This window comes from Camarhynchus parvulus, chromosome 2, assembly GCF_901933205.1.
Source record: "Camarhynchus parvulus chromosome 2, STF_HiC, whole genome shotgun sequence".
Taxonomy (NCBI): domain Eukaryota; kingdom Metazoa; phylum Chordata; class Aves; order Passeriformes; family Thraupidae; genus Camarhynchus; species Camarhynchus parvulus.
In genome coordinates this window covers 15,358,829-15,385,801 of record NC_044572.1, presented here as the reverse complement: position 1 = coordinate 15,385,801, position 26,973 = coordinate 15,358,829, and the positions used below count along the sequence as shown (strand labels likewise).

The 26,973-nt window shown below is 40.1% G+C and overlaps 1 protein-coding gene across 16 annotated transcripts in view; it reads left to right on the top strand.

The window, feature by feature from the left end:
* SVIL (supervillin) overlaps positions 1-26,973 on the top strand; it is a 133,773-nt gene that overhangs the window by 63,898 nt on the left and 42,902 nt on the right. For 4 of the 16 annotated variants that reach the window (XM_030971343.1, XM_030971338.1, XM_030971341.1 and 1 more), the window contains 9 exons: positions 5,632-5,698; positions 10,739-10,830; positions 15,623-15,680; positions 15,804-15,955; positions 16,359-17,025; positions 22,084-22,167; positions 24,143-25,012; positions 25,342-25,506; positions 26,131-26,165. In XM_030971343.1, the coding sequence (XP_030827203.1) occupies positions 15,673-15,680; positions 15,804-15,955; positions 16,359-17,025; positions 22,084-22,167; positions 24,143-25,012; positions 25,342-25,506; positions 26,131-26,165 (1,981 nt within the window). In that variant the 5' untranslated portion in view covers positions 5,632-5,698; positions 10,739-10,830; positions 15,623-15,672. Of the gene's footprint in view, positions 1-2,327; positions 2,721-5,631; positions 5,699-10,738; positions 10,831-15,622; positions 15,681-15,803; positions 15,956-16,358; positions 17,026-22,083; positions 22,168-24,142; positions 25,013-25,341; positions 25,507-26,130; positions 26,166-26,973 lie in introns of those variants that run through there. The other 12 variants (XM_030971348.1, XM_030971349.1, XM_030971353.1 and 9 more) reach the window with 6 other exon arrangements.

Sequence of the window (26,973 nt, the reverse complement as noted above, 5' to 3'; positions counted from 1 at the left end):
CTTTCCTGATCATAAGATCTTGGGCCTTTTTCTTTGTTCTGGCACCTCCTGAAAAACACCCAGCAAAAATGAAAGGGAATATTTTGCTACCACTGTAGCTGTCAGGCTGGGTCGCTAGGGGAGCAGGACCCAGCAGAGGTGCTGCAGCAGGAGGAATGATGGCTAGGACTGTCTTTATTGGCAGCCTTGAGCTATTGCATCAGCTCAGCTGTCAGGTCTAACTGCTCCTTCAACCTTGCTAAAGATTGTAGACACAATATTTATCAAACGAGTGGTGTTCACCTGAGCTTTATCAGAAATTTCCCTTACTGTGGACCAGATGAGTTACAGGTGGTTAAAAATGCTTCATGTGATAAAGCCTCTATTCACAAGATCAGGTAAACAGTCTTCAGACAGGCAGGGTTGAGAAAGAAGGTTTTTTCTGGGGGCAGAGTGTCTCTTGTTGCTATACCAACACATATCCTGGTCCAGAATTTCCCCATGAATTGTTACCAGCAGCTCCTTAGGAAGTTCTGCCTCATCTTATTTTTGTGTTTTAAGCACACCTGCACTTATGCCTAGGCCATAAAGCACCAGATTTTCATGTTAATTGCAGGTTTGGACTAGTGCCAGCAGATTACATTTTTTGTATATATTAGGCTCAAGTACAAGGAGCCCTTCACAGCTGGTCAGGAGTGCACAGCAGTGTTGGTTTGTGTTCTGTTGGTAGTGCTGGGAGTGGTTAAACATGAGAGGTGGTAAGGTTACAGGCAAAGAAAAAAAATGTGGTGTGTACCATCAAATATTTCTGAACAGAGAAGGTTACTTGATGAGTCAGAGGCTTCAAGGCCATATTCCTTGTGTTGGGTGACTCTTGTTCCAGGGAGCTCTGGACTGTTGAAAGATCAGCTAAGAAAAGGTGCTTTGATTAGGTTGACTCCAACATGATTTATGTTTTTAAAAGTAAATAGATTGAAACAAATATCAGGTGCATTAGACAAGATGGAATGCATGTTCTTCTATCCATTGCAATAACTTGTTGGCATGAAGAACAGTGTTTTGATGACCTAGATAGGCTAAATACAACTTCATGATGAGCCAACAGCCATTAATAGGTTTTTGATAGAGTATGTTTTTCACTTGTGGTTTTGCAGTCTTTTACAGCATCATTGTTCGTATCTTGTCTGTACATTAAAGTTCCCAGCATAGATCAGGGTTCTGTTGTACCAGGCATCACAAAAACAGGTAAGAATAGTCAAGAACTTCAGTCTTGTGTTTCTAGTCTGCCTTTTCATGGTCCTGACAACCCCAGTTCTGTGGAGAGTTTTCTACACATAGAATCATAGAATGGTTTGGAATGGAAGGGATCTTAAAGATCATCTCTTTCCAACCTCCCTGCCAGGGACAATTTTCACCAGCCCAGGTTGCTCAAAGCCCCATCCAGCATGGCCCTCAACACTTCCAGGGATGGGGCAATTCACAGCTTCTCTGGACAACCTGTTCCAGGGGCCTCACCACCCCCACAATAAAGAATTTCTTCCTAATATCCAAACTTACCCCTCTTCAGTTTAAAGCCATTATCCCTTGTCCTATCCACAAGTCCTTGTGAAGTCCCTCTCCTGCTCTCTTGTAGCCACCTTTAGGCACTGCACGGTGCCCTAAGGTCTCCCTGGAACCTCTTCCATGCTGAACCACCCCAGCTCTCTCAGCCTGATACTGATAGCAGCTAAAATCTTTTGGGAGGGAAGAGGTCTGTTGGAGGGAAGCTGATAGACTTCCCTATTTGTTTGGATGGGGTTAAGTGCATGGACCTGTTTCAATCACACATTTAATGCTTCTTTGTGTCTGTGTTAGACCATCAGGTAGTTCAGTGTGAGCTACTAAGCCAGGGTTATTGCACCATTGCAAACAAATATTTCCAGACTTTCAAAATTAGCTAAAAGGGTTCCAACTCTTCAATCCAAAATCCACCAAATCTGTTTAATAAAAAAAAAAGGTAGCTAGACAGTACTTTAGTGAAATTTTTCACCTTCTGTCTCAAATTAAAATATTTGGAGCTGTGGTGTCTGTTCTTAAATCCCTACCCCCACCAGTAATTTTGCTCATATGTTATCCATAAATCTTGTCTGTTTTAAATGTTCCAACTAATAGTTAGGCAAAACATTTAAGCATAATGCTATGATTATCAGAGTCCATTTTTTGGCAGCCTGGGTGCTGTTTTTCTTAAATAAGCACTGCAGTTTATCCTGATTAGAGATATGAAGGAATTATTCCTCTTTTTGACATTTTTTCTGTTGTTGTTGGGGTTTTTTTGTTTGGTTGGTTTCTTAATATGAGGATTCAGGGGTTCTGCATTCGTTCTGCAGGAATATAATGTGCAATTTGGCTGGATCTTTGAAGAGGTAATATTATAAATCTCCCAATCACCACTGCCCAATCTGTTTTAGCATTCATGTGCCTAATTTCTGTTCGTAATCTGATTACTGGCTTGAGCTGCTCCGGCTTGCAGCCTATTGCTATGCATTTACTGTACTCCCTGGGACGCAGAGCCTGACAGCTCCAGTCCTGTGCTATGAAAAATCTCTACACGATATTGCTAAGACAGGCCTAAGGGCTGTGCCTGCTTCAGAATTAGCTGCTATTGTAGTTTCTCTTTGCCGAATCCTTTGTTTGTGCAACCATGTTCAGAAATCCTTGGATCTCCAGCTATTTGGGAAATGTTAAATACTCTGAGGAGCAAGGTAAGAGTTCCAAGCAGATAAAAGAAAATGCAGTTTGTGTGTGTGTTTAATCTCTCATATGTATGTCTGCATGTGTAAATGTTGTTTGACTGGCTCTCCTGCAGCTGCATTAGGTACTTTAGCAATCAGTATGCAGTTAGTCACCCAGGCTATTTTGTTATTTCCTAAAGGACACTTTTGAAAGATCCGATTAGATGGATCTTTTAATTAGCTTAGCATGCCACCGACTTAGGGCCTTTAAATATACTGAGTAGTGCTGGAAGGTTATAGCTACTTTTTCTTTTTAGATTGTTCATTTTAAATTTCCTACATAGTAAATTATGGATAGTGGTTTTATCGGGTAGGTTGTGCCTAAGAGAGAGGGAACTCGACTGAACAAATGGTTAAACTTGTGAGCAAGTCTGATTTACACTTCAGTAAAAATACTCTTATTTTTGAATGAAAATATTTTAAATTGCTATAGTATGATTATGAACATGTTTAGAATTCTTCAGTAAAAAGCAGAACAAAATGCTGTTGTAAATATTTTTCTTCTGTCTATAGAGTACAGTGAGGGTGGTTTTTTTATCTTTAAATTAACCATTGAATAAGACTCTGCTAAACTGATGTTTCTTTTGTGGGCATATTTATTGTCTTTTGATGCAGAGTTGTTTACTTTTCCTCCTGTGTTTGTATTTAAGACTTCCATATTGTGGTAAGTAAGTTTTATTGGACTTTAATCCCCCCCACATGGTGTTTAATTTGAACAGGAGGAAATACATAAAATATCAAAACTCTGTAATGGAATTTTATTGTCTGCTAAGTTTTTCTGTGTTTGGGCTGTGGGGGAAGATCAGGACTCACCCCTGTGAAATGCAGCAGAGTTTTAAGATGATTTTGAGGCATTAAAGATGTGGTGTGTATGAATGTTGCTGAATGTCTTTAAGGGGTGCAAGAGCCAAACTGGCTGATGTGCCCCTCCTAGCAGCCCTTCTCCCTCTCTGCTCCCAAGAAAGCAATGCAGGCTCCTTTCTTCCCTTCTCATATTCCCTCCCCAGTTTTGGCTGGGCTAGGCAGAATTTCTCTGTGGTCTGCTTGTGGTTTTCATGGTGGACAGCTGTTCCAGTGCCAATAATTCTAGGATGGGTTGCATCCTGTTAGAACAGCTATAAATTTGAGATATGCCTGGTTCTGATTAGCTAAGCTGATACTGAGCTGGGCTTTGGAAGTTAGTGCATAGTCCTCTCAAAGTAATGTAAATCTTGCCTTTTTAGAGGATCCATATGGCTCAGAGTATTCTTTTTAATGCTGTAGTGTGAAATATAATGATTTATACACCATTCACACTGTTTTTCTTACAATATTCTGTTTTGATCTAACAAGATGTTTTTGTGTAATCTATGTGCTTTATTCTTCACTTAATGGAAAGAGAAAATGAATGTTAACAAAAACAGGAAAAGTTGCCTATTACAGTTGAAGACTGCTATTATCAAAGCTGCTTGAAATCTGCACTGACTTGCAGCAGATGCCTAGAAAATGCCTTTTTGCACATTTTAAGCTTCTCTTTCAAGTCGTTAAAATCATCTTTTCTTCTGTTACTTTTTAAAAGTTTTTTCAATCTTTATACCTGTAGGGGTGGCAGAAGGAAATGGAAGAGGATAAGAAGTTTTGAAATGCTTAGACAAAATGTACCTTCTCTAAATTAAGACCCATATTGTCACCTATAATAAGTTTCATTAAACCCTTTCTGCAAAAATAAGAGACATTCTACCCAGACTTAAAATACTGTGCATAAGCAAAAAAAAAAAATTTTGCAGTTAGGTCTTCCTTGAAATAGTTAAATCTCAGCTCTGAAGTAGAATAATAGGAGTGTAGCTGCAACTGAATTGTTCTAAAGTCTGGACTGTGTTCTAAAGTCTGGGTCTGGTTTTGAAAAATAAAATGATTGCTGTGTCAGTGACCAACTGTTTATAATGTAGGGTCTTGGGTAGTAGATTTAAGACAGATGGGGATGGAAGGCAATTTTTCATTGGGAGTAAGTTGTCAGTAGCTCCATGTGGTTTTGCACAGCAGTCCCAGACCAGGAGCTGCTCCCTGGCTGGCAGAGCTCTGGGGTGTCTTGGTTGCATCCTCACTGAATGGAGGGAGAGGGTGCTTGGAACGCTGTTCCTTCTTGCCACTGGTCATCGTTTAGACCTTCTGGTGATGCACTTAATTGCAGAAATGAAAAGGTTGAATCTAGGAGAGGGTGGGGAGATTGCCCATTGTTTGTTATGGTTCATACAGTTTTGGGAACCCAGAGGCTTTGTATTACATGCTTTTTTAGCATAAGGCTGCAATTTTGCTCCCAGTGTAAACATGAGTTCTTCTGTGAAATGCATGTTGTAAGGCTATTCAGAAAAAAAAAGGGAGCTTCCAAACAGTAGACAATCTTCAGAAACATTTCTGTCATGGATGGTGTAATACTGTTGCAACAGATCCTCATCTGGACATCTCTTGGCTTCTGCAGTGAATATGCAGTTTTTATGGTATTGCCAGGCTGCAGCCAAAAAGGCTCTTGCTGCTTGCTGCATTTCTCATTTGCAGAGTGCTTCATAAACATGTCCATTGCCCATTTTGTAAGCTGGGAAACAGTGAGTTTAAATGACCACCTCAGGCTGTATTGCTACACCACAAATATTAGGAATAGAACATGGCAGTTCCATAAAATGTTGATGCTCTTGATGTGTCTACTATCTGTACTCATTTTTGCAAAGCTTTGGTTTTTCCCCATCTTGGACAGCTGGTGCTCCTTTGCTTAGAGAGAAGGCCTCTGCACAGTCTTTTGCAGGGGAAAAAGGTTATCCTTGGAAACTATAACCTAGTGTACCAAAAGTTCCCCATTCATTACAGGATCTTCAAACTGATGTGGTTTTTTTTTTCCATTTCACAGATTTTGCCAAAGGAAACTCAATCAGATTTAAGCCTTCACGACTGCTCCTAAGGAAGAGAGCATTAAGGTAAGGTTGAGTTTTTCTAGCCCAGTGAAGATGGCTAGTTGCAGTAACTTTCATGGCTTGAATCTACATTTATCCTTTCTCAGGAAAAGTGATTATTGGTCCTCTCACAGGACCAAGTTTTTGCATAGAGCAGATGCTCTGATCAAGCATTGAAAACACCAACTGCCTCTAAAGTAATGTTAAATTTGCTAGCTGACATTGCTAAAGGGAAAGTCACACTGTGCCCAGAGCTTCCTGCCATTGCAATGCCCATTTTAATGCCCATTTTTCCTTGCATGGCATGGACAGAGTACAGACATCCAGTGGGAACCAGCCTGGAACACTTACCTGTCTGTAAATCACGTGGCTGAAGTGGGTGGATTAATTATACATCCTTGGAGGAGCAGTCTGGAGCAGAGAGAAGAGGGGGACACTGCAGAGATGAGTGGACCGGTGGTGTTGCTTCCATGCAAGGCTGTGGCTGTGGTCTGTGTTCTTAGGGCACACTTGCACAAGGCTGAGTAAGGGGATACAATTAACAGTTAAGCAAGAAGGCAGGTCACATTCCCTCTCTCTTCCAATCTAAGCTGCCTTAGGTGTCCACATTTGTGCTTGCTGGACTGATCCACAATGGCACAGAGAGGAGGTCAGGAGCTGGGAATGGACCCTTGCCCCAGGAACCAGCTGTTTCATTGGCTCAGCTGCGCAGGAACCCACCTGCCACAGGTGCATAGGCACATCTTTGTGAGCTTCTTTTCAGTCAGTGCCCACACCTGGAGCACACCTGGCTCCCTGCCATGTTGTTTCTAAGGTCCTGCAGAGGGATGGAGGAAATGGTGTAGAAGACACACTGTGCTATGAAAGCAGGAGAGAAGGACATGGCTGTAAAATGGACCTTTTACATCAGAGTCCAGGGAAGGAAGCTCTCCTGGAAGTAGAGAAAGAGAAGAAAAGTGAACAGCAGCACCTAGCTGGCAGGTGTACAAGTAGGTTTTGTACTTCAATCATAAAATCTCAGTATATGCCATAGCTTTAATTGGGATGGCAGGTCAGTGTTACCAGTGGCATTTGGATCAAACTTCTGGTTGCTTTTGAGGATGTAACTAGGTTAGTGGGACAGCTATTTAGAAGCCATATGCTGCTGCTGCAACAGCAGATGAAGGTTTCAGCCTGGAATCCCTGATGTACAGCATGCAGCTCACACTTACTCTGGAAGGTGCCAGAGCAGTACAACTACTGAGACTGTCAAGTACTCTACTAATCCTGCATTACATTGTTTTTAAAGAAAAACTATTGAGATTGTGAAATATTGTGGCCTGTGTTTTAACAGGAATCATCTGAATTCCTGAACAATGGAGAGTGTAATGAGTTTGTTGGGGACCTGAGGCCAAGCCACACACAAATCCTGTGTGAAACAAACTGGTGGAACCTCATGCTGTTGATTGCATTTCCTGAATGCAGTCATGATCAAAAGCTATATTTTAAGCAAGGAAAGGACATAAAGTTCCTCTTTCAATATCCAGATTTATCAGGGACTTCAAGAAAGAATTGTTTCAAACGTCTGGTTATATCTTTTTTATTTAGAGAAACCCATGTATTTCCTAATTATTTTAATAATAACTGTGCACAGACTAGCTATTAAGTGCAGAAATTCATAGTGCTGCTGCTCAGAATCTGCACCTAAATTTACAGCATGACGAGATGTAGTTGTGGTATTTCTAGAAGAGGATTTTGGATGAGTTTGAAGGTACAGTATATTTGGCAATCCAAGTCTGACTACCTCACTCTGCTTAAGCAACTGAATTGATGCTGGGACTGCTCCTCCACTCCTCCAGCAGAGAAACTAATAAAGCAGGGAGAGGTCTGGAAATATCCCTTTGAGTAAAAAGGAAAGGGAAGTCTTTTTAAGGAGTTACTTATGAGTTTGTTTTTTTAAAATACTTATAAATGGCGATGAGTAGCCTCCTGTAATATTTTTTTTATTTGAAATTGCCTTAACATCATTCCAACTCAATTTAGATTCCTAATAAATGTTCTTATTGAACGCTGTGACATGTCCTAAATATGCCTACTTTAATTTTTAGAGCTAATTTGATGTATGTGTCTATAAATACTCAATTGTTTGGCTTGACTCTGTCATCTTCAGAGCAGTGCTGTCTCTGAATCCTCTGTGCATAGGAAAGCAATGTAATTATGCATTGGATTAAAACATTTGCGGTTTCTCGTGTGCAAACATTTAAAATAAGCAATTCCACCTGCAGCTTAGCAAGAGAGAGCAAAAAAAGTCTCTGAAGAGATAAAACTCTTAAATTGGGGATTAAATAGTATATGACAATTGTTAATCTTTAAAAAATAGACAGTCATGGTTGACAGTCTGTCCAGAGGGAAGTGGAAAATGAGAGCACAAGGGAAACTGTGAAGGGACTTTCACAAAGCAGATAACCTGTGATGCTGTCTAGTGCAGCGAGGGTTAAGCTTAGGAAGTTTGTGGTTATTTAAGGAATTTTAATGAAATCTGCCAGTGAGCAAAGGCTGCAAGCCACCCTCTGTATAAAGGAGGAGGGAGCTCCCATACAGGAAGAACTGGATGACCTTGAGGAGTAATAGAAAAAGGATGTAATGTAATAATACTAAGTGCACAGTTGTGCATTGGGGGCTGATAAATTTTTCTGTCACTTTGCATATTAGTTTCTCATGCAGGATTGAGCAACCAATACAGTGTATATGTAAAAAAGCAAATGTGTTGTAGATCCCAGCATTCAGCTAGGTATATAATAATGCTTTCTCTATTAAAAAATCATATTTTCATAAGATACTGCTCAGACCCAAGTCTGGAATCAAGACTACCCAATTCTGGTCACCATATACAAAAAAAGATTACTTAAGACTGGAATAAGTAGAGGACATTGTAACAGATAATCAATAAGACTGAGAGCCTGTCCTGAGAAATCTGAGTACATGCAGATAGCCTCTTTTAAGAAAAATAGGCAAGGTACCTGACAACACTGGCTCAAGAACAAATGGATGGAAACCCAGTGACAGACATTTAAACAGGGTTTAAAGGAGCTCTGCCTTCAAAGTCACTAGAACTCCCTGGAGGGGAGGAGCAGGGGGAATGTAACTAGTTTACAAGCAATCCAATAATATGGTTGTTTATGGAACCATCAGGCTAGTGCCAGTCCTGATTCCATGATTTTACCCTTGGAAATTCACGTGGGAATTAGGCATAGTGGTGGGTGTTCACACACAGTTCATTTAAACAAGGATTTTGCTGTTCAGTGAATGCTTTTCTCTACAAAGCCCCTTGTTTAGGGAAGCTTAAGGTGCTGCATTGTCATAGGCATTATGAAAGCAAGTGGAGATACTGCTAAATAAAGCCCAGGTATTCAAAAGTCAGAATGACTTTGAAGCTCATTCAAATGAGCTGGATCCTTCAGCACTTTTGTCTTAAGTAATTAAGTTGGTTTGGCAAAATAAATTTGGGCTTGGTTTATAGCCTTAGGCCAATATTATTTGCATTTTTCAAAATCATCCTCAACTAAAGTCTGCTATCAAATGGGAACTGGCTATCTCTCCATCTAGTGTTCTCCAGGAGTGTGTCTGTAAGAAAATAATATATTGTGAGACTAGTAAGAATTACAAGTGTTGGCAGTGTGGGGTCAGGCATAGAAAAACATCCAGTTAACTCTCTGAGTCTCTGCCTAGTCTCAGATGACACATGGATCCATCTGCTTGTGGCTGCTGTGTGCTATTGTGTTTTGATTTGTGTTTAGTTCAATTACCATGTGTTTGCTGTGTAAGGACACACAGTTCTCTCTAATGGACAGCTTATTGCAGCTCTCCATCTTCTATTTGTTATTTTCTGTAGTGGCTAACATTGCTTTTCTTGGCAGTACCTGGAATAATTTCTTTAAGTGCAGTTGTTGGAGACAATTTGCAGCAGGTGGCATGGTGCCTGGTTGTGACACAGCCCAGTTTCTTCATTGTCATTTCAAGGGTTTTATTCTCCCCTCAATATCTTAAAAAGGGATGTTATTTATAAACAATATATTTATAAACAGGAATACTTATGAAACATATTAGTCAATATATCTTAAAACTCTTTCCAATGAGAATTATTCTTTGGAAATAGTGAGTACAGAATTCATACCCTTGAAAAAAAAAGCAGCCATTTAAAATGTGTCCTCAGGAAGGATTTTCCAATAGTAAGATTGTGCTGTTTTTCTTATCAGAATGACATTAAATCATATAGCACACCGCTGCTGTGACAAAATGAAGAACCTGGGATCACTGTGAGGATTTATAGCTGTTACACCTGTCTATACAGTTTACTAAAGGCTTTAAGACCATTGTAAGTTTTCTTATGCTCAGCTGGGATAGTCACAATGGCTGAATACAATAATTTGTTCTCTATTTTTATTGATTGGAGGAAAAAAAAAATCTTGCTTACAAGGAGGAGCACTTTCTCCAAAAAAGTCTCTCTAAACAGTTGGGATCTACTTTAGACCATTATGACACCCACATTTTAAAGTTAAAATCTGCATATTTAATGAAGATATTTAAAGAAGTATTTTGTTTCATCTAAATGGGCAGTATACCTGTTTTGAAAGGACATGGTATAAAATTAAATGATCTGGTACTCCTATTAGCATATTATAAACTGTGTAAGATCCAGAGAACAGTGCAGTAACAACAACAGAGTAGTCGTGCAGAAGGTTTCTAGGTGGAGTGTACATGCAGTACTGCCTTTGATGACATGTTTTAATATTTATGAAGAACCATTCAATATAGATTATATTAAATGTACTTGCTTAGTAGAGCATTTTGAAGGCAGTCAGTAATCTAATGCAAAAATGTGTCACAGTCAGTTCCAAACAAGTTTCAAATTATGTTAGGTTTGGCTTCCTGAGTTTCTTTGGGTTATTTCTTAGCTCATTCTTAGGGAAAATATTTTCTTTGGTATCTCTATAAGACTATCATGCAGTAAATTGGTTATGTCTTGGATTTATTTGATTTGCAGCAGAGACATCCACAGTTCTGTAAACCAGATGTTGCTTTCAGTTTTCAGAAGGAGTTCTCACTTGAAGATAAAGAAGAACTTGCGAACAGCACAAAGGATATTGATGCTAATCTCTTAGCAGTACTTCCCAAAGGTAGGTAAGGGAGACATACTGTGAACACAAGTGGTAATTTAACAGCATGTGAAGTTTCATCCATGCAAGTACAAGGCACAGTTACAATCACTTAGGCACAGATGTTTTGTAAATGAGTTTTCCCTGTGAAGTATGCATGAAGGATGAAACAGGGGATGAACCACAATGCTCTTTTATGAAACCTTCCTGCATCCCTGCTGTATAAAGTTCAGCTTTGTTTACCTGTTTCAATAGGTTAGTAGTCCAAATCCAAAACTTCACAGAGTTTATTTTTATAGATAGATTAATGCTGAGTTCAGAAATATTAACTTGACTTGTTAAGAGTCACAGCTCTTTCCAGGCCCCTTTCATGGTTGGTGGAGTCACTGTGCTTGCATGACCAATTGACTGCACTTGAATTTTTGTCTTGCATGCTAAAAGGCCTGCAGTACATATGGAGTTTAGTTTGGGGGACATTTTATATTTTCCAAACTTCTGTCTTAGTCTGAGTAATTTCTGAAGAAAATAGCAGTTCCATCTTTATCATTTGACACAGTTGAGGTAGAGGCAAGAATTAATTCTCTTGAATTATTTAGAGACAATCGTAATGTGCTTGACCCCCAAAGGGTGACATTTAACTGAAGAATATGTGCAACTGACACAAAGATATTCCTTTCATTCAAGGATGTGAATGAAACAGACATCAGAACTTGGAATAAAATTGTGTGTGTGTATGTTCTGGTGGTATTTACTCTTTTCAAACAAGCTACAAGGCTAAATGCACTAATTCCAACATAAAGGAGCTGGCTTGCTCTTTTAATATCATTTGTTGCTGAGTTCCTCTGGAAAGGATCACTTCTTCCAGCATAACATTTAAGTGCTATATAAGTGACATGCTTGCTTTTAAATATGATCATTACAGATGTTCAGAAAGAAACATTGTTGGCAAAATGATGGAATAGAGTGATGTGTATTTAAGCAATACAGACTTCTGACAGCACCTGACAGTAATAATCCGTACTCCCTCATTACTCCTTACACTTAGCCTTACAGTCATATGGCCAGCAACTTAACTGAGCCTTCACTTGAGAAACTTTATTTGTAAGTTGCTTCACAGGGAACTAATTTCTTTTCCAAGATGTTTCTATTTTTCAAAAAAAATAGTCTTATAATGAAGGCATCGTATTTGGTGTGTACCAGACTTAAGAGACGGCACTGGGAGCTTTTGGTTGCATTGCAACAGGACTACTTAAAGTCCAGGGCTTTTTGAAAATCCAGGTTATTTTCTAGAGCCTTTCTAGAGTTAATTTTGATCCAGGTTTGCATATGTTGAGAAATTAAAGGAATATGTTTACTTTTCAACTGATACAGACTGAACTGAGGCCTGCACTTGGGGATTGAACACCTTTGCTGACATAAATAGAAGATAAATGCTTTTCCAGTCTAGTTTTAAGACCATCACCTTTCCAGTTGTGGAGAGGAGGAAGTAGGAATGAGGCTGGTAGGCTTTGCTATTCTGTTAAATTTTCCTCAAAATGAAAATGTGTGGTACCTCTGTTGCAATGGTTATTTGCCATCTCTGAGAATTTAATCCTCTGGCAGGTAACCTTTTGGTCCATGTCTACCCAGGCTTCACAAGTGTACATGCTCCCCGTCTATTATGACCTTTTGGAAGGCTTAATCAAGTTTTTACAGCTTCTGTATTGTAAAAAGAAGAGTGCTGTCACATGGCTGCAGCTTTATTCACATGTCCCCTCTGCAGCTGGGGGCTTTCAGTATAAACATGTTTATGTTCTGCAGCAGGTTTCTGAAAGATTTCTGTGAATATATATTTCTATAAGAAATATTCCACCTTAATTTAAGGAGTTTTTAAAATATAAGATGCTCTCCAAATGTACTTTTTGGTTTTCATTCTGGGTCAACATATGGAACAATACTGCTTTTCCTAAATAAAAGTATTCCAAAGTAAATTTTGTTTCAAAGGTCTACAGTTGCCAAAGTTAAGATGCCTCTTGACAGTGTACCTCAGAGGGTGTCCTACCACAGCATCCTGCTCAACATCCTAAAATAAAGCCTCAAGTTCAGAGCTGTTTCTGAGCTGTGGCTGCTCTTCCTCTTGCCCTTAACTGACCAGTGGTGCTTACAAAGTGTGTTGCCATGAAGTAATCTAGATAAGGAGCTTTTACTGTGAAATTAATTATTTTAAGCTTCTTAGTGTTTTCTTGTGCACTGAATCAGATTTTTGTACTTTTTAGGTAGAAGTATTGCTGTTCTTAAGCACTCCCATGGTGTTGCTTGTGATGGTCACATGGGAAAACATCCCATGGACAGATCGAGCTGGCACTGACGTACTCAAATTGTAAACTAAAAAGGAGACACCTGGTCACCTAAATTTGCAAGGGCCAACCAGTGTCCATGGGAGTGAAATGTCTCCAACTGGTTTTAACATTTTGAAGTAAAATATTTTATTCATCAAAAAGAAACCACTAGACTAGAAGATTTTCTTAATTTTTTTCTTCTTTTGGTTTTGCTTTTTTTGTGCTTCTTTTTCCCTCCTTACTAAAACGAGAATATTGCTGGAACTGCTTTCCCCCAAAAAATTCTGCAGATGTTGGCCAAACTAGCTGAAATTACTTCTGTAATCTCAACCTTGGAAAAAGTGTAAGGCAGCATAGAGTAGTCCCATGCTATTTTTGTCCTGTGTTGTTTGGGGAGGTGTTGGGAGACATTTTTCATGAGACCAGTGCTCTTTTTAGGACTGCAAAGTGGTAGTAGAATCTCTGGAACTTCAGCTAGCATGTAGCAAGAGAGTGTTGAGCTAATGCTTTAGGAGTTCTTTGGATGTTCCACATTTCTTGTATGTGGACAACTTATAGTCAAGTTTCCTTTTCTGGGGGTGGGGGGAGAGAAGACTTTCACTAATAAATGAAGCTGTGCTTTAGAGATTTGCTAAAGCTTGTAAAAGACCTGTTCTCTGATGATGGATTTGGTGACTGTATAAATTGGTGACTAGGGGAAAAAAAGGACCAGGATTTGGATGGAATGTGATTTTAGTAACTCTGAGCTCTGGAGGCCTTTGACTTGTCTGAAGACGGACAATTACGGGTTTTGCTTTGACAATGTTGTGTCTATATAGCCAACAGATAGAACAGAAAAACTCTAATAGCTAGTGGAACATAATGAAACAGTAGATTTGGGGAGGTGAGAGCAAAGTCTTTGTGAGAAATCATTTCCTTTGGTGTGGATCTGAAATGAAGGCTGGTTTCAAATGGGCAAGTTCTCTCTTTAATACAGTTTCACTGCCAGCACAGCTTGAGTAGACAGGGCAACAGTGGAAACTGCTCATGCATTGAGAGAAAAGTCTGTGAAAACACAACATAAGGGCTCATCTTTGCTTTGGTGTTGGTTCAGGATCAGAATGTGTTAATTCTTGCTGATCCTGCACATTTTATCTGTAGTCCTACTTTAAGGCTTTTGAGCATGTAAGGTTGATGTGAGAGTCAATGTCAACAGTATCTGTGAGATGTGAGCACTGGTGTTTAGTACAGCAAACTTCCTGGATGAGTCAGCTCAGCTGGAACCCTGGCCAAGCCATGCATGTTAAGTTATTGCAGTAGAGGGAAGGCAGAAAAGGTGCATCTGACCTTTAAAAGGGCGGTGTTTCAGTAATATTTATCTGCAAAGTATCTGGAGCAATGAGATCTGGTAGCAAGAAAAGTAAGCTGATAGGTTTACCTGTGCAGTGGAACAATGTCAGCTAGACACTCCTGACTCATCAGGTGTTTCTGATGGCAATCTCTGCCAGTTTAGCAGGCATAGACTTTCACTTGCTTTAACTTTTGATCCCTGGGTCAACAGGATTAGAGCCCCAGATGTGCATTGGTTTAGGAATAGGTGCACACAGCTTTGAGCATCACGTTTGCCAAGGTTACAAGGTGTGCATGTGCATGTCTGTATGTTAGGCACACCCCACCCCAGTCCACTGCTTCCCTGGACAGCCTGGGCAGTTTCTCTTCCTGGTGGTAAGAAGCCACACTGCACTTATTTGTGTAGCACTCACTGCTGCAGTGTGGTCTGCATATGCACATATGTGGGTATATATAGGGATTACTTCATCTATCGTGCCTCCCCTTGGTTCACTACAATTTTGTGGACTGTGGCAGCTGTCTGCTGGCACTTAACACCAGCAAAGGGTTCAGGGGAAGAGAAGGAAAGTATGTGCAGTTAAAACTACAAGGGAAAGTTAGCAAAGTAGCAAGTTATTAACCATGCAAGAGTACCATAATGGTGCATGGTAATTTTCACTTCAGCAGTGAGTCACTAGGATTCTTGGGATTTGATCAATATAAGGGTGTGGAGGAAAGTAAGGAAGAGGGGACCTCTTCCTTGCTGTTTCTCTTTAAACATGGTCAGTCCCTGACCTTTGAGTAGGCAGGATAAGCAGACTTTCCATAATACCTGGTTTTTAAATGGGTTACTAGGGCACATAAGTTTGACTTTAGCTAATCAAAATACAACTTGTCCAGTATATACTACATCCTGAAAACTGCTAGGATGGGCATAGCAGATTTGGGATTAGCCTGGAAGTATATGTGGAGGGGAGGAGTACTTGATGGTCACACCTATGTGCCTAATGCGCTTTTGACAGCACAATCTTAATAAACTATGAAAACAAGAGGAAAATGCTCATTTCCTCACAAAAGCTATTTCAAACCACTGAACTTTATTTGACTGTTCCTTCTTATTCTAAAGCATTTTAACAAGTTTCTGAAACTTACTGTTTTATAAGCTACATAATGTTTTGTTGTCTCAGTTTCAGAATTAAGAAAACTCTTTGAACCAAACAACCGAGATATTTTGGAAATGAAAAGGTAAAGGAAAAAAGTGTTTGGCCCATAAAACAAAACACACAGCTTGTTTTGTTGCCTCCTCGTAGAAACTCTGCCCTCGAATCTTCAAGATGCCTGTTTTCACAATTTTCACATATTTTTCAGAAAAGAAAGAATAGCTAGGCGCTTAGAGGGAATTGAGAATGATACACAGCCTATGCTCCTACAGAACTGCCCAGGATCAGTCACACACCGTTTGCTAGAGGAAGATACACCGAGATATATGCGAGCAACTGACCCATACAGCCCCCACCTAGGTAAGTGGCACATGGCAGTCTGTCTTGCACTGCTGAATTACTTCATGTTTGCTACACTATCAGCCTAGAAGCTCTTCTACAGAAGAGCTCTGTCAGGTTGTTTGGGTTTTTTTAATTTGCCTTTTAAGTCTCCAGTTGTCTTACTTGAAAAATGTTGATTTTTCTTATTGCTTTAAAATAACTATTTGAATGGAGAACTATTACTTATTAAAGAATTATTTAATACATATTTCTTAATTGTTTGTGTGTCCTTTTGGAGACAAAAGTGCAAAAATAGAATGTGTCTGTGCAGTCACTTTGATTTTAAGAAAATGGAAAGCTTTTAGTTCAATCAGTTTGAGGGGTGGGTGGGGTACCTGGAGTTTTGGGAAGGACTTGCTCATATATGTTGTACTTTTGACAGGAAGATCAAATGAAGAGGAGGAAACTTCAGATTCTTCTGTAGAGAAACACCCCAGATCATCCAGATATCGATCAGAAACCACAGGAGGTAATACAGAGCCCTTGTACAGTACAGCAAACATGGATGTCCAGGAACTAGAGTCAAAAGCAGAGAGAATAGCCAGGTACAAGGCAGAGAGGCGACGCCAGCTGGCAGAAAAGTATGGATTAGCTCTTGAGTCTGATTTGGATTCTGACTACTCATCCAGATATACACGGGCAAGGAAAGATCCCGACAGCGTGGAAAGAAAGGGAGTGAAAAGTGAAAGGCAAGATGATGAAAACAAGGACTATGGCACCCTCTATTTTTCCAGGACTGAGACAAAGTCATCAAAGAGTGTGATTTCTGATTCCAAAGAGTACTCCAGCCGTGAAGATAAAGATGACCTCTCAAATGAAAAGGGTGTTAGAAAAGCAGATGACAGTGCCATTAGACAGGCTTCTGAGCCTTCAGCAACCTTGGATAGCTCTGTCTCCCTTTCCCTTTCTGGACGAGACTCTTCCTGCTATAACGAAGTGCCAATGCCACCAAAGCCAGCCCCCCGAGAGTCCCTCTCCTCACCCAAGCGGGCAGCCTCACCCACCCACTTGCAGAATGACCAGCCCTTGCACAGTAACAGCAGACAAAGGTAGGTATGATTTCTAATTTTTTTTTTGCTGTAGATTCCTTTATCTTAATCAGCTTCTGCATCAGCATCTACAGTATTAATGATAATGTATTTATTACCCTTGAAGAATGTATTTAGTTGCTTTGGATGTCTCAGGCTAGATTAGTTCGGTTTATTGTATCACAGTGTGTGTCTGATACAAGGAAGTGGCTATGTATTTCTCTAATTAGCTATGTCCTTGGTTTCACTTTATATTTATAGAATTTTTGCTAAAATTAGGCCCTTAGTGGAGAGGACATAAAATAGAAATTGAAGGAATTATGGTTCTAAATCCCCTTGGGTTTTGTTTTTTGTTTTTTTAATAACCTGTTAGAGGAAGTCCTTAACTTTCTTTCTTCTATACCTTGTAATTGTTGTCTGGGAGCTTTCAAGTAGAGGCAAGCTGCTTCTCAGTGAAGATTTGACTAATCTTTTTTATGGCTTCTGCCAAAATAAAACAGTTTGCAAATTTAAAAGCTGGAGAGTGTCTTGGGTCAGTTGGAATAATAGTTGATTTGTTTTCCTGGTGTCAAAGTGTAAAAACACTTTTGAACTGTGATAGTCAATTTTTCAGATAATGTCAGGCATATATGTGTGGGAAGGGGCAGAGGGGAGAGTTAAAATTCCGTGCTAAATTGCTTTAGACTTGACAAATTTACTAACGTAATAGGGCAACCAGATTCTTCCAAAAGGAAAAAAAAATCAGTTTCCACTAATTTTGCATTACAATTTCTCAGTGTGGTATAGAAATGGTGTCAAATTCTTATGCTGACTGAAAATAATGTGTGACTAAGAATTTTTTTGAAGTATGATTTTCTCTAAGTGTGAGTCTTTAATTTCTTGGTAGGTGGATAGATAGAAAATAATAACTGTAAAACCTTAACTTAAAATGTTGCAACTAAAAAATATGTAAATGAGAACTTAATTTTATACATGTGTGCATAATGCTGAACAGTGTTGACTGGTTTTAAGAAACTGAGGTAACTGGTATAAACTCAACCATTTATGCTTTCCATAGAGCACAAGAGCTTTTCAGTTCCCAGTTGTGAGAAATCAGGAAAAAAAGGAAAGACACCAACATGGATTATTAAAGAAGTGAATGCACAGTAGTGAGCAGAGACAGGTGTTTTGGGAAGAGTATAGGGACACTGCCCAGTTGTGTAGAGATGAGGTTAGGAGGGGCAAGGTGAAGCTGAAACTGAATTTGGCAAGGGATGCAAAGCACAGCAAGGACTTCTACAGGTATGTTAGCTGGATATGGAAGGTCAAAGCAAAACTGGTAACAAAGGATGGAGCAGAAGGCTCAACTACTTTTTTGCCTCAGCCTTCAACAGCAACCTCTCTTTCCATGCCTCATATGTGGGTGGACATCAGGATGGTGACTGGGGAAGCAAAGTCCCTTCCCCTATAAGAACAAAATCATGTTCCTGACTGCCTGAGGAAACTGAACAAAAATAAGGCTACAGGACCCAATTAGATTTATCCTGGAGTCTCGAGGGAGTTGTCTGATATATCTTCATGATATCTGAGCAGTCAGGTGAAGTCCCAAGTGACTGGAAAAAGGGAAACACTGCACCCATCTTTAAAAAGGGTAGAAAGGAGGATACTGGAAACTGCTGCCCTGTCAGCCTCACCTCTGTGCCTGGGAAGATCATGGAACAAATCCTCTCAGAAACTATGCTAAGGGACACGGAGGACAGGGAGGTGATTCGAGACAGCCAACACAGCTTCTTCAAGGCAAGTCCTGCCTGACCCATTTAGTGGCCTTCTGTGGTTGAGTGACTATGTTAGGGGACAAGGGAAAGGCTACAGATGTCTCTGTCTGTGCTCCTGCAAGAGCACACAGTTCCCCACAGCATCCTTCTCTCTAAACTGAAGAGCTGTGGATAGATTGTTCAGTAGATGAGGAATTGGTTGGACAGCTGCATCCAGGGAGTAATGGTCAACAGCTCAGTCCTGATGGACATCAGGGACAAGTGGTGTCCCTTAAGGGTCTCTGTGGGGACCAGGGTTATTTAATGTCTTCCTCAATGACACAAGGGGGTTGAGTGCACCCTCAGTAGTTTTGCAGATGACACCAAGATGAGTGGTATCGTTGGCACTCCTGAAAGATGGACATGGGAATCACCCAGAGGGACATGGACAAGCTTGAGAAGTAGGCTTATCAGAGTCTCATGAGGGCTTTGGTAAGGCCAAGTGCAAAGTCCTGCACCTGGGCTGGGGCAAGCCCCAGTAGTACCAGTACAGGCTGGGGTTGAAGGGATTGAGAGCAGCTCTGCCAAGAACTTCGGGGAACTGGTGGATGAGGGGCTGCACATGAGCTGGCAATGTGCACCTGCAGCCCAGAAAGCTAAATGGGTTCTGGGCCACATCAAAAGGATCATGGTCAGCAGGTTGAGAGAGATGATTCTGCCCCCCCTACATCACTCTCGTGAGATCCCACCTGGAATACAGTATCTGCAATCCTCAGCACAGGAAAAACATGGAGTCTTGGAGCAAGTCCAGAAGAGAGCCACAAAAATAATCCGAGCAATGGGATCCCTTTAATATGAGGAAAGGCTGAGAGAGTTTTAGGGTTGTTCAGCTTGGAAAAGAAAAGGCTCCAGGAAGATCTGATTTCAGCCTTTCAGTGCTGCAGGAGGTGATTATAATATTGGGATGGACTTTTTAACACAGACATCCCTCTTTTCTGATAGGACAAGGAAAAATGGTTTTGAACTAAAAGAGGAGTAGATTGATGCTAGATATAAGGAAGAAAAATTTTTACAAGGTGGCTGGTAAAACACTGGCACAGGTTGTCCAGAGAGAAGGTAGATGCCCCATCCCTGGAAGCATTCAGGGTGACATTGAATGGGACTCTGAGCAACCTGCTCTAGTTGAAGGGTCCCTGCTCATTGCAGAGAGATTGGACTAAATAACCTTTAAAGGTCCCATCCAACTCAAACTATTCTGTGAGTAATAATATAATACAAATTGCTGACTGCATTATCTCTAATTTCAGATTTTTTTCCGGATGAGGCTTGGGTCAGTGTTTGCATAAAACAAATTTCCCCTAATTCTGTCTGTCTGTCTTTTGAAGGAAACCATCTGCACCCACCAAGATGTGGTGTAGTACTTAAAGCAGCCAAGAGCTTAAATGTGTGATTTGGTCTCTTGCTTGGTTACACATGTAGGCAGTAGCTGGTATTTTAAAGGCCATGTTGCCAAGAGCCCATTCTTTAATATCTCTGACACTTTCAGTGCCAGTGTGTACTCCCTTGTATAATATTCAGAGATGTGAGAATAACCTCTCTGAAACTCTTGTCCCTGATTCTGAGTGGCAAAAAAGTCATTGTGTCCGTGCAGTCCATTTAAAGTTGCTCTGTGGTGGTCCCTATAAAGCTATTTGCACACAAGAAAAAAGGCTAACTCCAGTTTTTCAGGTGACTGCTATTCTGAAGTCAGGGCCACTTTATATACAGGCTATAAAATTGGTTTCGGTAAATTTAAATTTCCTGAGTTTAAATTGGAAAATAAATGCAGCTCACTTTGGAATATATATGAAAGGTTTTGTGCCTTCAGTAATAAGATTTAATAATTAATCCAGTTACCCATCACTGAGAAGGTATCATTTGACATAGCCTGCATTTGGCTCCTGCAATGGCTGATTAAATTCAAAATGTGGCTTGCGTTCTTCTGATTGCACTCTTCAAAGGATGAATGATCAAGTACAAATAATTACTGCTTGGGCCGTGCCCACTATAAAATTGTGCCAAAGTACACATTAAAAGAGAAGGAAGTTCCTGTGCTTCAAAACAATTCCAGCTAGCTGCTTCTAGTCTGCTTCTGTGAAAAGGTTTTGCCTCCTCTTTGGTCAGTTCCATTAGGGATTCAAAAACATTTGGAAAACAGAAGGCGTTTCAACAGTTGGTGTTTGCTGTTCTAAGATAGATTTGGATTAAATGACAACAGTAGGTGAGTTCTCAAATTTAAACTTACTTGCATCAAATACACTGTTATCTCCAGAAGAGTTGTTGACTTAACCTTTTCCAACTATTTTTCATAAAAGAGTAACTAAGAAAAATTGAAGTATATGACCTAGAGCTTGATTTGGGGTTGTTATCCCAAATGGCTCTTCTCCAATGGAAAAGTTCTTTCAGACATAGCTATAAGTCATGGAAAGCATCCTGGATGTTTGTCACCTCTGGGGAGTGAGTTTGTAAACATTAATGTGGCAGGACAGGCTGTGCTTGCAAGATTAAAAGTACTTGATGTGTTCTACTGTTGGTGAGGGATTGTAGGTGAGCATTAGGCAAGTTTTTGCGAAACTATATAGGAAGCAAACAGCCTTTCTTGCGCTGCTGCAGGGCTTTTAAAAGCTCTTCTTTCTTTTCATGCTTTCAGCTCCAAAATGTGAACAGAGTAAAGTCAAGGCAAGATTAAATTAGGAGTCACTTTTTTCCCTAAGTTTTTCCTTTGCCAAGTCACCCAGTGACACAGTGTCTTTGGCTTATGCTAGCCAGGTGGGCATTTCTGAAGTTCTATGATACAGGGTTACAAGAGGACAGAGGGGTTCCAAATGCTCCTGAGAATTTCTTAGGAAATATGATATAACATTGTGAATTTTTCACTTCATTAAATTCCTATTGCTCCTTTGTTTTGGTTGCAGCAGTCTTTACCACTTTAAATCACAAATTAAAGGGATGTTTTTAACAGCTTTTACAGATGTCTTTACACAAACTGACCCGCTATGGCAAATGCAAAAATAAGATTGTGTAGTTGCTTTCACTTCTCAATTTTTGGACAGTGTGCCTTGGTAAAGTTACCTCTGCAGAATCTTTACCACTTAGCATACTTTGTATATGTTTGTGGGATTATATAATAATTTATTTCCCAGTTTATCACCTTTGAATTGGATTAGTGTGCATTGCTTTTGTTTTCTAGAACCGTCCTCTGCAGCTGAATAATCAAAATAAAAAACAGTGGGGAAGGGAGATTGGGAGAAATAATGGGAGTATGTATTGAGATCTCAGAAATTACCTGAAGTTCTGTTTTCTGTAGTAGTGCAGGGAAAGCAAAACCTGAATGGTTTCTTCAGAAAGATTCAGAAGGGGACACACCTTCACTTATCAGCTGGCCCTCCAGGTATCATAAAGCATAGCTGTGTGGCTAACAATCAGACTGCAAACCCCCCTTCCTTCCTTTTACTATCTACATTTAACACTTGCCCTTAATTTTCCTTTAACAGCAGCAAGTAAGAAAGTGGTGTTTTTTGTGAATAAAAAGCCTGTGAAACTTCTCTGAAGCATCTGCTTTTATTCTAACTTAGAACCAATTGGTATTTTGGTGAAGAAGCACAAATTCTCCAAGCTTCTTCCACAGCTACTATCATTCTGGCTTCCACTAGATTTTATAACTTCTTATTTTATCTCATTTTGTGCTCTGCAAACCAGCACATTTTTATACTGTACACCCTTCCATCTTAGCATTCCCTACAAGTAACTCCTTGAATTCCAAAGGAGATGGTACAAGAGAAGTAAAAGAAAAATTACATGGAAAAGTAAAACGAAATCATGATCAAAGCTACAGGCAGCTGCTTTCTCCTGGTTTGGTAACATTTACAGTAAGCCCACCATGAAAAGCATTGCAGGAAGACTCTTTTTTCATGTACCTGATTAAAGTAATACCTATAACACAGTACTAACATTGGTGTGTATGTTCTGGAGAGTGCTTGGTACATGTAGTTCAAAGCATACTTCTTCAGACTTAACACACTTTATGTGCTTAAGCAACTTTCCCTGACAAGTGCATCAATCTTCAGAGGTAAGAAGCAGCAAAATGTTAGAAAGAGTGGTGTTTCAAATAACTTTGGATATTTTGAAGTATTCTCTTAGATAATTTGCCTTTTTTTCCCCCTAAATCTTACTTTTTTCTTTTTTCTTAATGATGTAAACTCCAAAAAGTCTGTTGGTAGCAAGCCTGGAATTGCATATACTTTGAGCTGGATTACTTACTTTCAAACAGTAGTTTCCTAGTTTGGCTCTCTTTCCTCAAAACTAAAATTATTTTTTCATGCCCATTTGGGAGGGGAGGAAGTACAGGGCTTTCATTTTTAATATTGTGTATGTCATCTACAGACACTCACCCTGTGAGGTGTCTGAGCCTTGGTGAGGCTGTGAAAGTGCTGGAGAGGCAAAGGCTGCCCCTGGCTGCATGTGCTTGCCTCCCACTGTGCTGCTGTATTCTATTTAGAAAGGTTAAATAAAACTCTGTTTTGCATGGATGTTGCACAAGTCCAGAGGTGTTTCTAGAAAACACAGTGAAGTAAGGTAACTTTTGGGAACAAGTTTGTTTTTTTTTTTTTTTTGCAAGTTTTGCATGTTAGAATGTAATGAAACATTTTAAAACAGAATGCCTGTTTCAGTTTTTAAATGCCTTTTTCCCTGCAAGCTCTCTGAAAAGCAACAGCCATGCCATAGTTTTGCTTTCAGGTTCAGGACTTGCCCTTTCAATGTTTTTATTACATACTGAAACAGGTTATAGTACATGTGATTTTTCAGATGTCTTAAATGATATACAAAAACACAAGTAAACCAGTCTCTGGCAAAATATCTGAAGGGCTAGGTGGAGATAACGTGTTTTTTCACCCCTCAATGCAACAACATCTTTGTATGATCTAAGCTTGCCAGTGTTTAGACATCTTCAAACATCTGACTGCCTACACAACTGCCAGTGGAATTTGCAATTTCAGGCTGAACCCAACACTCTGATAATATAAAAAGCAGTTTTGGTCATCTTGTTTGTTTGAGACTGTGGGTATGTGCTGTTTGGCAAACGTACTTGTGATCTCATGAGAACATACTGTATGTTCCCAGAGCTTGCACAGTTACCTTCTCAGGAGTCATGCATGTCCATGGCCCCTGAACCACTTGACTGTTTTTGAGCAGTGTTACTGCTAAGACCTGGGGAAGGAAGGGGTTGCATCATAAGATTGCTTTATTTTGATGCATTGCTTTTTATTTTACTACAATGTTGCTGTCTGTACCCACAGTAGGTGTCTGTGTTCCTTTCCAGATTGGGTATTGCTGTTCACAGCTTTAATCCTTTTTCTTTCTTAAAGAGTAAAAGTTAGAGAGAAATTGGTGAAAGAGGAAAGTGCTCGTGGAAGCCCTGAACTTGTCACAGACACAGTATCTCAGAGAAAATCCCATCCAGTGCCAGCCCACTACATGCCTCTTCAGACAGAAACGTCTGCCTTTGATAGGGTTCTAAATCAGCCCGTCAGTTCCGTCCGCCAGCCAATCCATGGCTATATCCAGCCTGCTGGCATTGCTCACACAGCTCAGCTGATGGCAGCAGAAGAACCAGCAAACAGCCCTGCTGGCAGCCTCCTGCCCACAGACACCAAGTCCTCAGCAGCCACTGCCTCCGAGAGTGAAAAGAAGGAAGCACCTGGTTACGGAGCAAAACCTGCTGAAGAAGATTCCTTGGAGGGGGAACAGGCTTCCAAAGGCAGAAGGCCCATTCTGCCATCTGAGATTCGCAAGCAAGGGAAGAACCACGAAGGCCTCTTTGGTGGAGGAGAATTGGAGACCCCTGTGGGGAGCTCCTCCTTTGCAAGCAAACCGAAAGTTAACTCAGAAGTTCAGAGGGAGTTGGAATGCAATAAGAGGCAGGCCTCAGAGCAGCAGTTTAAGAGCCCTGAGAACGTAGAAAGGAGTGAAGCTGTCATGTACATACAGAGCGGATCTGTACTGCAGCCTGACAAGGCAAAGGCTCCTGTTTGGAAAGTGTCAACAAAGCATAAGGTCCTGACTCGCTCCATGTCTGACTATACTGTGACTACTAAGCTAGAACCTTTTAAAAGTAAGGAGAGCATGGAAGCAAATCCACCAAATGGTGAGATTGGCATGGTTGACACAAAAGTCTCTGTTGCCCAGCTCCGTAATGTCTTTCTGGAGTCTGCTAATGCCAACAAGAAAACGGAAGTGTAGGTGACATTTCACTCATATTTTCGTGTGAAACTTGCACGTCCTTGGCAAAATTACACCCACTCAACAGCAGTTGTTGTTCGGCACTTAAAGCACACAGCTTAGCTCTCACCAGAGTGTACTGGAGGCTGAGATGGTTTGAACCCTGATTTTGTGCTTCTGCTTGCTAGTGCGAGTTGTGATGTGGGGTAGCTGGAATGTGTTCGTCTGCATGGACCCGGAGGAGCATGCAGAGTGGTCTCTGGGGAGTTTTGAGATGCTTACATCTATGTTTTACTTCTCTCTCCTATTTTCTTTCCTATGCGCTCTCTGTGGTGCGATTTGAAAGCGAGTCTCGGTTTGAGATGTCGGCAGCAGGTAGTACTGTGTCTGCCAATGGGGACCGTGGGCCACGAAAGGCAAGGCGCTATTTTACTCCTGGTGAAAATAGAAAGACTTCTGAGAGATTTAAAACCCAACCTATAACATCAGCAGAACGAAAGGAGACAGATAGGTAGGCACGTACGTAGCTCTGTGTAGCATTCTGGCACAGGTGGATATTAACAAGGGCAGAACCACAAGCAAATCTTGTCCCAAGGGACAAGATTTATCCATATATTAAAATAAACGTTTTCAGGGTTATTGTTTGTCTTTAAAAAACAATTTATTGTACCTTCTTACAAAATGAAATCCAAACCCCTCCCCCCAACAAAAGCAATTTTGTTGCAAATTCCTCCCATTTGAAATAGTGAACAGTGAATCATCATAAAGTACTGTAGCTGTCTGGTTTGAATGTTAAATGCTTTTGGTTTCATATAAAGGGTTTCGTTTTCATCTACTCTGCTCTATCTTTTACTCTCTTTGTAAACCACCAAAGGTACCTTTTTATGTTAAAAAGCTGGTAGCAAATCATAGACTTTTATTTTCTGCAAGGTGAACTAGAAATAATTTTCCTTGACTGTGTTTAAGTTTGGCTACAATTGCTCGCATTTATGCTTTATTAAAGGATGTTCCCAAGTGGACACTGCTGAAACTTGAAAAACAGATAAATTCTCCTGCTATTTCAGATTGAATTTGAATTTCATTTTTGATGTCTTGTTTCCAGCTAACTTTTTTCTGTTTGATAATTTTTCACTAGGTCAATTTTGTATGCAGAAATACCAACTGCTGACGGTATGTTGCTGTACTGTTTTCCAAGGAAGAAATGGGCATTGATGTGTTTTATTTTGTTTTAACTAAAGAACTGTTTGATAATAAAAACAAAATCCACTTGAAAATATCTTTGCCTATGATATATAGTTGAAATACCCCTTTTCCTTGGGCCATATCTACTACAGACTTGATTTCAATCTCATTTTCAGTCCAAAATCTGTCTGTGGAGACCAAACTTCACATGAGAGTCAAGCAGAGAATGGCTTGAAACTTTTCTATATAGTTGGGGTTGGGTTTTATCCTAATTTAGACAATAAATAAGCTAGTTGTTGGGAAAAAAATTAGTCATTGGTCAGTTTTAATCACTGGTCTAGGACTTACAATTTAAAGAAAGCCTGTAGTATATTGTGAAACTGATGTTGCTAACTTGTTTTTTGGCTAAGGAAGTTGCAAAATACAGGTTATTAAATTACAGAATTTAGTCTGCCATCTTGCTCTCTTTCCCTCTTGTCACCCTTGGCAAGTCTGGCGCAAATTAAGTAGGTAATCTCATGAGTAGCTATATTTAGATTTAATGCCTTATGCTATTTGAAAGCTGATATTCCTTGCAGCTCTGAGATGCTGGCTCTTGGATCTGGAGGATGCTGATTTCAGCTCCTGAGGATACCAATTTAGCCTCTGAGAAATGTGGACACAAGGTGATAATCAGAATGGCCAGCTAGTAGACGACAGATGTTCAGTTCTCTTCACTCACCCTTAAGGCAGTCTTTATTTTCTTAGTCCATGTGTTCTCACAGACTGATGCAACAAGTTTGATTATTCATCAAAT